Source organism: Phaenicophaeus curvirostris, chromosome 1 (assembly GCF_032191515.1).
Source record: "Phaenicophaeus curvirostris isolate KB17595 chromosome 1, BPBGC_Pcur_1.0, whole genome shotgun sequence".
NCBI lineage: Eukaryota > Metazoa > Chordata > Aves > Cuculiformes > Cuculidae > Phaenicophaeus > Phaenicophaeus curvirostris.
This window is the reverse complement of record NC_091392.1, coordinates 25,992,757-26,004,936: the sequence shown is the minus strand read 5'-3', so window position 1 is coordinate 26,004,936 and position 12,180 is coordinate 25,992,757. Positions and strand designations below refer to the sequence as shown.

Here is a 12,180-nt window from a genome sequence, read left to right as displayed (position 1 = left end):
ATTTCCTAAATCACTTCTGAGTCTCGACATCCTTAAGCCTCACATCTTGAAATTTCTTCTGCATCTTTGGGATTATTTTCAGTCCTCCTTCAAATTCCCTCTGAAATTTGCATATTCTTCCTGAAAAGACACACAAGCATTCCAAAACACTGAGTCACGAGGCAAGAACAGTACTTATTTCTGCATGATTATTCACTTCCCATTAAGTCCTAAAGTCACATTCAAGCACCTGCCAGGGTGCTAAGCAGAAGGTTCCCATTACTATCCACGGTAACTACAGTCCTCTTCTGAATCACACATTTCATCATGCTAATTTCAGCAATCTTCAATAAAAACCTGGTGTAAATACAGCATATCTAACAGATATATAACAGATATATGCAGATATGTTAACTTACGGAATCATAGAATGGTTTGAGTCGGAAGGGACCTTAAAGATCATCTAGTCCCAAACCCCCTCCCACTGGCAGGGGGGCAGCCTCCTCACACTAGATCAGGCTGCTCAAGGTCCCATCCAGTCTGGCCTTGAACACTTCCTGGAAGGGAGCATCCACAACTTCCCTGGGCAACCTTTTCCAGTGCCTCACTACCCTCATTGTGAAAAATTTCTTCCTAATGTCTAGCCTAAAGCTTCCCTCCTCCAATTTATAGCTATCCCCCTTGCTCTATCTTTGCATGCCCTTGTAAAAAGTCCCTCCCCAGCTTTCTTGTAAGCCCCCTTCAGGTACCGGAAGGCTCAGAACCTTCTCTTCTCCACGCTGAACCACCCCAACTCTCTCACCCTGTCCTCGTATGGGAGGTGCTCCAGCCCTCTGATCACCTTTGTAGCCTCATCTGGACCCATTCCAACCCATATCCTTCTTACATTAAAGATTCCAGAACTGGACACTATACTCCAGGTACGGTTTCACAAGGGCCGAGTAGAAGGGCAGAATCACCTCCCTTAACCTGCTGGCCACACTTCTTTTGATGCAGCCCAGGATACAGTTGGCCTTCTGGGCTGCACATTGTCAGCTCATGTTGAGTTTTTCATCAATCAGCACCCCCAAGTCCTTCTCTGCAGGGCTGCTCCCAACCACGTCATCCCCCATCCTGTATTAAAACTGCAAATTGCCCTGACCCAGGTGTAGGACCTTGCACTTGGCCTTTTTGAACTTCATGAGGTTCACACAGTCCCACTTCTCCAGCTTGTCCAAGTCCATCTCAATGACATTCCATCCTTCTGGTGTGACAACTGCACCACTCAGCTTGGTGCCATCTGCAAACTTGCTAATGGTGCACTTGATCGCACTGTCTATATCACTGATGAAGATATTAAACAGCACTGGTCCCAGTACAGACCCCTGAGGGACACCACTTGTCACGCATCTCCATCTGGACATCGAGCCATTGACCACTACTTTCTGAATGCAACCATGCAACCAATTCCTTATCCACCAGTCCACCCACCAAATCCATATCTCTCCAGTTTAAAGAGAGTGATGTTGTGGGAGGCCATGTCAAACTGACTGACTGACTTACTAACTCCTGGAAGGGCTGGAAATTTGCTTTCCTAAAATGTACGGTCCTGACTATACTTCTCACCTGTCCCATATCCCTTGGGACCTTGAACTCCACCAGTGCGTGATCACTGCAGCCCAGGCTGCCTCCGATCTTGAAGTCACTGATGAGCTCACTAGCATTGGTACCCATCAGATCCAGTATTGCATTCCCTCAGGGAGGGGTGTCTATTACTTAGGATAAGAAATTATTTTCAGTGCACTCTAGGAGTCTCCTGGATTGCCTACAGCTTGCCGTGCTACTTTTCCAGCATACGTCAGGGTGGCTGAAGTCCCCCAGTAGGATGAGAGCTTGCAAGCGTGAAGCCTCCTGTTACTGCAGGAAGAAGGCTTAATCGATAGGCTCTCCTTGACCAGGTGGCCTGTAGTATACACCAACAACAGGGTTACTTTTGTTGCCTTGGTCTTTTATTCTGACCTATAAGCTTTCCATCTATTCGTGGCTACTCTTCAAAGACAGCTCTTCACACCCTATCCATTTCCGGACACAGAGGAATCTCTTTCCTGGTCTGCCCCTTCTGAACAGCCTGTAACCATTGACAGCCACACCCCAATCATGGGATTCGTCCCACCAAGTTTCAGTTATGGCAACCAGATTGTAGCTTTCTAGCAACATGGTAGCTTCCAGCTCCTTGCTTTCTAGCAGCATGGTAGCTTCCAGCTCCTCCTGTTTGTTGCCCGAGCTGTGTGCGTTTGTATAGAGACGCTTCAGCTGGGCTGTTGGCCACATCACTTTCTTAGTGGAACACCTTATTTCCCCTAAGGTATTCCACAGAAGTTTCCTTCCTGGCACCTACTACCTCAGGAACCCCCTGCTCATCTCCACAGGACTTCAACCATGCCGCGGCATCCCCAGCATACCCTGGGGCAGCAGGTGGAGGGCTCATGCCATCACCCGACCCCTCCAACCACTGTGTGTCCTCCAGCAGCTTGTCATAGGCAAGCCTGATCTTATCCCCCTCCTTCTTCACATCTAGTTTAAAGCTCTGAGTTACAAGATAACTATTTGTGTTTATCTGGTAAAATCTACCTTTTTGAACTATCCTCTCAATATGTATTAAATAAAACAACATCCTTGGCAGTATCCCCTAGCTGGCAAATCACAAGGTGTGTTAAAAGCTGACAGAAGCATTTCACAGACCTCCTCGGCTAGTTACTCTTACGACACCTGGGTGGAAGTTAAAATGTCCCATTGCACAAAACTGAATGTTGCACAATGCTCTTCCTTGCCACAGACCATTATCTTTTATTGTGGAGTGCAAATAATATATATGAGTTGTTCCAAAACCAAACATCCTTTAGATGTACCCTTTCTGCTCTACTTCACCACTCTGCATCTAACAATGGCCTTATAAAAACCTTAGGTTTGTTTGTCCTTTATTTTATTCCTGACATCAATAAACTACTCTCCATTACCTCGGCTCTCCACAGCTACAGGTATTTTAAATCTATCTTCAACCTTCTCAAATTAGTCATGCTGACCAACTTGTACATTCATTATTTTGACTTTTTTTTTTATTAATTTCATCCTTTGTTTATGTATTGATTTTCAGTGCCATTGTAATTTCCTGTATCCAACTGACTGTAATGACTTCCTATCCAGTAACACTTTTCTTTATTTCTATGCAACAATCCTGTTAGGGCATCTAGAAAAATTGTACAGATAATGGTAATATTTTGCTATACTGTATTTGCTATACAGCCTTCATCATTGTGTACAAATACTCATGCAAGAAAGATAGACGTGGATGAACTCTATAGCATAACACGACCCTTTTGCTAGAAGCTGGCTACATTCATACCAGTAACCATGATCGACACTGATGTATCTTGACACCTGTGATTTTCAGTCAGGGATCAACAATTCCTTGTCCATTGTAAGTGGAGTGGAGAATGCTATGCTGCATATTAAGAAAATTTACTTTTTAAATGTTACCAAAGAGTCATCACCAGACATATAATTCCTCCACCATACTTCCTTCAGTTTGAACGAACAATAAAAACTTTATTCTTCCCACACATTAGGAACAGATCATTAAGAAGTTCAACTTACTCTCTAGCAAGATTAGGTGGTCCATGGAAGATCATATTTCATTTTATGAATTAGAACTTCAATTTTTAAATAATTAGGTTCTTATTCTTCTGAAACACCTCTGACTTTAAAACAGCTAATGGCCACCCTGGCATAATACAAAGAACTTCTTAAATTTCCTTCTTAAAGTACAAGGTCTAACAATCAATCTCAACATACTGTAAGAGTCTACCCACTAACTTTGTCATACCAATCATATAATCTTTCTCAGGCTCCAAATTGTCTTACATATTTGAGTTTCATAACATTAATATTGGTAAATTGAAAGATGTACCACTTACAAACAATGTAACGTTTGGGTTTACTTCGTAATGCATTAGGGCTTTCCTTTTTAGAACATAGAATGAAGAAATTAATTTTGTTCCCTCAGCTGCCCTTGCTCTTGTATTCTCCAGGAAATTCACACCCATATTAATGAAGCCCACAGACACCCAATTTTATTCAGACTTTATCCTAGTTTTCAAAAAAACCCAAACACTCTACTTGACCAACACCATTATTTCCCATGTTCTTTCTACTTTTGATTGAGGAACAGGAAGGATTTCTCAAAAAGGTCATCTGACTCCTCTTTTGGTTTCTTTTTTAGGCCTCTGCAGTTTTCCACCTTCTGCAGAATGGACTCTATGACAGAACAGATCATTATCAAAGCAGCTTCTCCTGCTTATATGTTTTCCCAGTCTGACTTTGCTTCTGGAAGAAAACACAACTTCCCACTGTCTACCTGACAGCCAAGGAATAGTTGAACGGCGCTCAGTAGAAAGAAGTCACTTATTAGGATGCTCGTTTTCTGCATTATGGCTGGCTGTAACTGGGGAAGCATTTCCAGGAAATGCCAACACATACTGCCTTATTCTCCCACTCCCTGGGCATCTGCCCCTGGGTCACTGTTGAAAGAGGATTTCACCAGCCTCCAACACACATGGTTTGAGCTAAACAACTGCTTTCTTTCCTCAAAACTACTGTTATGTCTTCTTACAGGCAATCCTTGCAAGCCATCATCTCCAATACCCCTCTGTGTACCTGCAATGTCACACTACTAGAGGACACTCCTCAAATTTTCTTACGCCTGTGGTAAAAAAATCCCAACCTATTTATTTTCCCATTTCCTCCTGTTGACCACATTCCGTTTCCACATCCAATCTTCTACAGTACAAACCATTTCACACAATCTATTCCTCAGTCTTTGTTGCTGGCATCAAAGTGAGCTTTCCAGAATGTCTCCCAGCATGTGCAGGGCACTGCAACCCCCCCCACCAGCAACTGCACCCAGTGAGTGTGCTGCCAATGGCATCTCTGAAGCCTGCTAATTTGCAGTTCTGCCTGCCCACATTTCCAGTGATCTTAATACAAGAAGTAGTTACTATTACAAAAAGTGAGATATTTTTTATTTAAGCTAAAGTAGCATTAGGTTGCATTTAAGTAATCATATTTTTTCTTGCAAGTCAGACAGAATGTCTCTCTGATAGCATGTTTTCTTTCAAACAGTGTTTTTTCCAGACACTGTTTCATTCTTTGAAGATGGTAACACCTTGTGTGCAGCATGATCTCTGCTGAACAGATGTGTCTTCTGTAATCACCTCTGTTTGGAGCCTCTCCCCATCTCAAAGCAAGGTCAAGCAAAGAGCTGGAGCCAGCTCCAAACTAGCAAGAGTTTTGATTGGTGTGAAATTCATAATAACATTAAAATTTGTCCTTCAAAAGTAATAGAATACACATATGATTTCTGGGGAAATTTATACACATGCACATAAATGGGAAGTTCGTTCTGTGTCAGCTCTCATCTGGCTGCACATGATTGGTGGAGATCACTCCCTCACAAATAAGGAAGGCTGAATAAGGGATGCCTGCTTTCTAATGCTCCAAAATGAAACACAGAATCATAGAATCACCAGGTTGGAGAAGACCCATCAGATCATCAAGTCAAATCATTCCTATCAATCACTAATCCATGCTCCTCAGCACCTCGCCCACACATCCCTTAAACACCTCCAGGGAAGGTGAATCAACCACCTCCCTGGGCAGCCTGTTCCAGTGCCCAATGACCCCTTCCGTGAAAATTTTTTTCCTAATGTCCAGCCTAAACCTCCCTTGGCAGAGCTTGAGGCCATTCCCCCTTGTCCTGTCCCCTGTCACTTGGGAGAAGAGGCCAGCACCCTCCTCTCTACAACCTCCTTTCAGGTAGTTGTAGAGAGCAATGAGGTCTCCCCTCAGCCTCCTCTTCTCCAGGCTAAACAACCCCAGCTCTCTCAGCCACTCCTCATAAGGCCTGTTCTCCAGCCCCTTCACCAGCTTTGTTGCTCTTCTCTGGACTCGCTCCAGGGCCTATGAGTCGTAGAGAGCTTATTTGCCAGCATTTTCAGCATCAATCTTACTTCAATTTTGCTATTAAAGCAGAGACAGGCATTGCCTACTACCTGCTCCAAAGATGCCCCACCGACCTGCTACACCTCCTCTCCCCTCTTTTTCCCCCTCTTCTCCATCCCCTCTTCTCCATCCCCTCCTTCCTCCTTTCCTCCTCTCCTCCCTCTCCTCCCTCTCCTCCCTCTCCTCCCTCTCCTCCCTCTCCTCCCTCTCCTCCCTCTCCTCCCTCTCCTCCCTCTCCTCCCAGCTCCCTCGCCCTCCTCCGACCACTCCCTCATTCCCCTTCTCCTCCTCCACCCCTCTCCTCCCCCTCCCCTCTGCCCCACCCCCCCCCACGCATGCGCAGAGCGGCGGCCCCGGGAGCGCGGGCCCCGCCCTTCCTGGCGGTGCGGGCTGCGGCGGGGGCGCGGCCGGGCCGGACGGGAAGATGGCGGACCTGGAGGAGCAGCTCTCCGACGAGGAGAAGGTGCGGGCTGAGCGGCTCGGGGGCGCGGTGCCCGGCCGCCCCTCTCTTTGCCCGGCCCACCGAGACGGGATGCCGCGGAGCCAGCTGGGTTCTCGCCTGTCAGCCGCGGGGGGGAAAGGGGGAGGTGCGGCGGGGAGCGCGGGCCCGGCGTGGGGCCGAGAGGCCTCAGAGGAGCTCGTTCCTCGCCGTCCCCCGCCTCCGCTTCCCCGTTTCCGAGGCCTCCTGCTCCGCGGCAGCGGCCCTGCCCTGCCGTGAGGGGCCCCGGCCCCGCCCCCTCTTCGCCCCCGCGGGTGTCGGGAGGATTGGGAGAGAAGGAAGGGGACGGGGATGAGGATGAGCGTTCGACATCCCACGGGGGGCAGCGACTGGGGAAGTGCGAGGTCAAGGAGTGGAGTGTCCGTGATAGTGAGACGCGTGTAACCCCTGTTCATGGCAGTTATTAGGTTTAAGATGGATTTTTCCAGAAAATTTTCTCAAGGAGCAGGGTGTCCTGTAGAATCTCAGTTATCAAAGCGCCTCTTCTTTCTCTGATGGGTCCGACTTGATGGCAGCTGCCTGTGTCAGAGCTAGGGTGTGGTGTGTACATGGTGCTGGTGCACTGCTCCTCTCTTTATGTAATACGTGGTAGTATTCATTTCTGACTTTAAAACTGGAGATTTTCGTGGCTGTGGAAGCTGTGAGGTGACATCAAAGAAATGATGTTTCAGACATATCTGAAGTTAAAAGAACTGTGTTTAGAATGTCTAATTAGTTACAATAAGACAGATTTTCTGTATGTTTGAGATTATTAGGGCCGTGTTTCAGAACTAGAGATGCACTGATATGCCATGAGATCCATAACTCTAGCATCTAGCTGTCCCTTTCCCAAGACTGTGCCCTCTTTAATTCACATTCAAATACTGCTTCTCTGTTGGTGCAAGTAGCAATGCAATCAAGAAGCATTGGGTAGTAATCCATGATGCTTTCAGGCCTTTTCACCTTAAAGAAGATAAAATTCTAATCCAGTATATTGTTCCTAGAGGATGTGCTTGAAAATACTTAAATAACAAGGTATCTTGGCGTTACAGAATGGTTGATGTTGGAAGGAACCCAGCCCCCCTGCCCAAGCAGGACCATCTAGAGCAGGCTGCCCGGGACCATGTGCAGACATAATTTGAAAATACTGAAGGATGGCAACTCCACAACTCCACAGGTTTCCACTGGGAAACCTGTGCCAGTGCTTGGTCACCCTCACAGTAACAAAGTGTTTCCTTGTGCTCAGACAGGACTTCACATGTTCCATTTTGTGCACGTTTTCTCTGGTCCTGTCAAATAATGAAAGATACAATGACAGTTTTATTTTGCCTCTGTATAATTTGAGAAGTGCTGTCTGTGCTCTTATGGCTGATGGAGTTAAGTTCTTAACTTTCTTCTGTCCATTAATTTCAGGAGGGGGTCTGCCAAAGTGAGTATAGACCCTCTAGAGTTGCTTCCTGCCTCTGTGTAAGTGAATAGAATCAGCCATCTTCCTTTGTAAATTGAAATCAACTTACTCTTTATTAATCCACTAAATTAATATTTTGTAAGGAATGAATTGTAGAAGTGCATGAAGATCTTGAACTGAATTTCTTCAGTTTTGATTACCTTCTGATGTATCAATTGGCAGTTGTGATGAAAGATACTGCAAGTATTTTTTAACTTAAAACTTGTCTAGCTTTATAAAAGTGTTAGCTCAAACATTAAATTATACTGAGCTGAAAAATAAGCTGAATGATGTATGAAAAGCACACACTTCTCACCTGCCCAGATGGGACTATTGATAAGTGTAGGAGCAGAGACAGACGGATTCATTTGTACGGATGATAAATCACATTGCTTCTTTATATGGTTTTCTCCCCTCGCGTTGAACTGATAGTATCAAAGGCTGATGCAGATGACAGTGGTGGTATAGTTTTGTAGGTAACTTCAGTAGAGACTTAACTTGGAACACTGGGCAAAACTGCTGAAATTCAAGGAGGGAAGAAGGTGAACAATATAACTGAATGACTGTATTTAACTCTAACATAATTCAAGTTTAAAGCTTAGTGCTTAGTGTAATTGAGAATACAGAAAGGGCATGAATTGGAGTAGTGGCAAACCAGAGAATTACTGTTCAGCTAAAGAAGCTCTAAAACAAAGGAAGAAGAGCCAGTTGTGAGAAAGAATGTGGTTTCAATATGCAAGATTGTGTAACTGGTTGTTGATCTCAGTCTTGTTCCTTTACATTAGCATTTTAACATGAGATTTTTGAAGCCCTCCTTATCTTTCAGTGATGATAGTAAGTGTGGGGATAAATTTGAAAAAGCTATTTGAGAAAAATCCAAGACCTATGTGTAGTAAATATGGCGTGTAAGGTTTGTGTATATCCAAATACCTGAAATTGAGCCATTGCCAGTGAAAGTTACTGGCTTTAGCATTCAATACCAGGGATTTTCCAGTGCTTAAAACGGCTTTTGTGAGGCACAGTGTTTTGTAGTTGCTTTATTCACACTGGTCACTGAAAGTTTGGAAGTTTTTGGGTAGATGGAACAATTTAAGTTTATGTATATTCGGTCTATAAATAAAAATGAGGTGTGAGAGATGGAAATCTTGAAGCCCTGAACTCTTAAGGGGAAGTCATCATTTCAGTGCCCTTCCTGTGGGAAATGCATCCTCACTTAACAAGTTTTGAATGCAAAACATATTTATCCAGCTTATTGGAAGCAGTTTTGTTATAGTCTACTAAGTGGTTTTTTGTAGTTTAATTTTATTCTGGTTTCTGTAGAAATTAGTTTCCTACCCATGTCTTTGTCAAATTAATAAGCATATATAGAAATGTTTTTAATGAGCATATTAGTGTGAATATAAAAGCTACAATTTATCTACATTAATATAGGCAATGATTAGTACTGTTTTTACTGTAAAAGTTGGAGTTTTCTAATGTAAAGATTCATTAATAGACAACAGCGCTAGTGTAAAACAAGGCAAACTATCTAAATCATAAAACAAGTGTTTTGCAGTTCATTTTTGGTGACTCAAAGGAATACGTTTAGTATAGAATTTTTTTTTTTTTAACATGAATCCTGTTAGCTACAAAGCACAGGAGTTAAATAGCTGTGTTGGTATCAAGATAAAATCTGAGAAAATTGAGATGCCTTCAGGGAGGAAAAGACAGAATCCTTATAAGAAAGTGTAATACATCAAATTTTTTAATGAAAATTAGCTCTTGCGTTCCTTAAAATGCTGAGCCTATAAATATGGGAATTGTCAAACCTGATTTTTAAAAGAGGAATCGCCCCTGTGAGTGAGGTTATATCTCAGAAGTTCCAGTTGTTCAGGAAGGCTTATGGGCTGCGGTGGGCTTTAACAGTAGGTCAGCTTGCTGTAATTAAAAAACTTCTGATGAGGAAGTAGTCCCATTTGTGAAAATGAGCCAGCTTAGCTGCCAGGTATTTCCTGGTGCATTGAGTAACTTTAACTTATTAAATAGGTGTCAAAACCTGCAAATCTAAGTAATAAGGATGGTTGGTTTACATCAATAAAACTCTGCAATGTACCTGTCAGCTCGGTTAAGGAAATCTTGTTTCTCTAGTCCATGCCTTGAGATGAGAAGTCTGTGCTAGTAAAATGCATTCTCTTGTGTATGTAGCTGTTTTTAAAACGTAATACATTGACAACAGATCTCACTTGCACTCGCAAGCCCACCAGTGCAGGAGGTTCAGGTGTTTCATTAATGCAAACACAAACCTTTTTCCTGAAATGACTTTAGAAGCATTAACAGATTTATTTTTTTTTACAAAATGCCATTACTTCTTAAAAATCTTTACATGTATTAAAGCAATACATGTGCTCTAAATATTTTATTTTGGAAGGATTTAGAATTCTGACTTCTGGAATTGCCCTGAATGAGACGCAGAGGCCGTAGATGATTAGAAGCAGAATGTGTTGGAGGAGAAACAGGATTCAAATAGCCTTTTCTGGATATAATTGCACTGTAACCTCTAAGGTAAACTTAAGGTGAAGTTTTGCAAGGTTCCTTAATGTTCTTTCTTTGTAGTTCATCAGTATGTGCTTTGTTTTGTGTTTAAAAGTGCAGCTTTGCTCGCATGTCTAGCAGGAGGACCATGTGAGCCCTCTGGCTCTTGTTTATATTTAAATTCTGAATGGAACTGGAAATGCTAGGCTGGGTTCTGATGACAGGTTGAAATAGCTTTAATACTTACATGTTAAGTAACTCAGTTACTGTTTAAGCATATCTTCTGTTTAATTTGCTACATCATGAACCCGCGAAAGTTAACGTTCTTGTACAAGTGAAATTTAACAAGTTATGTGGAAGGAGTTGTTATTACAAAACTGAGATTAAACTTGGTGGTTATACTTTGATAACATTTTGAGGAAATTCTTTAATAGAACGAGGAAGTTCGAGTGTTTCTCAGACCGATACGTAATTCTGAATATAGCAGCCCTTCCAAGATATGATTTTTATGTACATCCTGAAATATCAGTGTGTTATCTTGTGTTAGGACTTAACCTTTTTAAAGAAATGCATCAATAACTTTGAGACTGAAGGATAGAACAGAAATTTTAATTGCTTTGTTGGGAAATTGCAGATGTTTTCAAAATGGAAAAACTGATCATATACTTAATAACTTTGTTTATTTGTAGAGTCATACAGGCTGGAAGAAACTTCTGGAGGTAACTTGGATGCTGCTTGGTCAAAGCAGGCCAATTTACATCAGGTTGCTTAGAGACTTGCACTTTGAGTTTTGGATATCTCCAAGGATGGAGACTGCACAGAGCCTCCATGGGTGATGCGTGCAGTGTTTGACTACACCCAATGGGCAGAAACTTTTCCTAATGTTTAGTTGTTGCAACTTTTGTCCAATGTTTCTTGCCTTTCACTGTGCGCTTCCATAGAGGAGTATTATGCACAGCACAATTGTCTGCATTTTTGATAAGTTAAAAATAATTATCTGAAAGGTGAAAGTAAATACAAATTAAACTTGTTAATCTGAATGTGAGATCAATGATTTCTAAAGCTGCAGTTCTTGTATTCTTTTGTTATTAGTAGATTAAAGAAATTAGATACATTTTGTGGATTATGACTTTTACCATATCTTGGAGCATTTTTAATGCAGCAGCCCCTCAGTACTATCAAAAGCCTTTTGTGGCCTATTCTTGTGGCCTTTGTGCTCTCAGAGCTCTTGCAGAAGCTTGCTACTAAGGAAACCTCATAGTTTAAATAGATATAAGAAATAAATTGAAGCAAAAATAGAGATGTATAGTAGAACAAATTATTGGCAAATCCAGTAATGAAGCCAGAGACAATAATTTGTGATATAGCAGATAAGGTTCTATTGCCCTCCAATACTGACATCATCATACAGTTTTGCTGTGAAATACCGTCTTTGGTTTATTTCAATTTTGGCAGCCAAAGAGGAATAGAATATGGATTTTAGCCACGTTTAGTGAATCAGTGTATTTTCCTCGGACAGCACTGTATAATATTCGCTTCCAGTTTCTGAAAGTGGGATGTAAAAGAGTTTGAACTGCTCATGCAGATGTGTAATTATAAATAATGAACCTGGAGTGGTAGGAAGGATCACTTTAAAAATTTAGGCTGTGTGGTGGAAGAATGCTTTACAAATGTGAACGAAGTGCTTTCTAGGTTATGATAGTTACCACTCTGTACAGACTGCTAAGAA

The 12,180-nt window shown here is 42.5% G+C and overlaps 1 protein-coding gene across 1 annotated transcript in view; it reads left to right on the top strand.

Annotated features, from left to right (window-relative positions):
* Positions 1 to 6,354: 6,354 nt before the first annotated feature.
* CAPZA2 (capping actin protein of muscle Z-line subunit alpha 2) overlaps positions 6,355 to 12,180 on the top strand; it is a 30,820-nt gene continuing 24,994 nt past the window's right edge. The window contains exon 1 of the mRNA XM_069851035.1: positions 6,355 to 6,478. Coding sequence (XP_069707136.1) covers positions 6,440 to 6,478 — 39 coding nt within the window. The 5' untranslated portion in view covers positions 6,355 to 6,439. The remainder of the gene's footprint in view (positions 6,479 to 12,180) is intronic.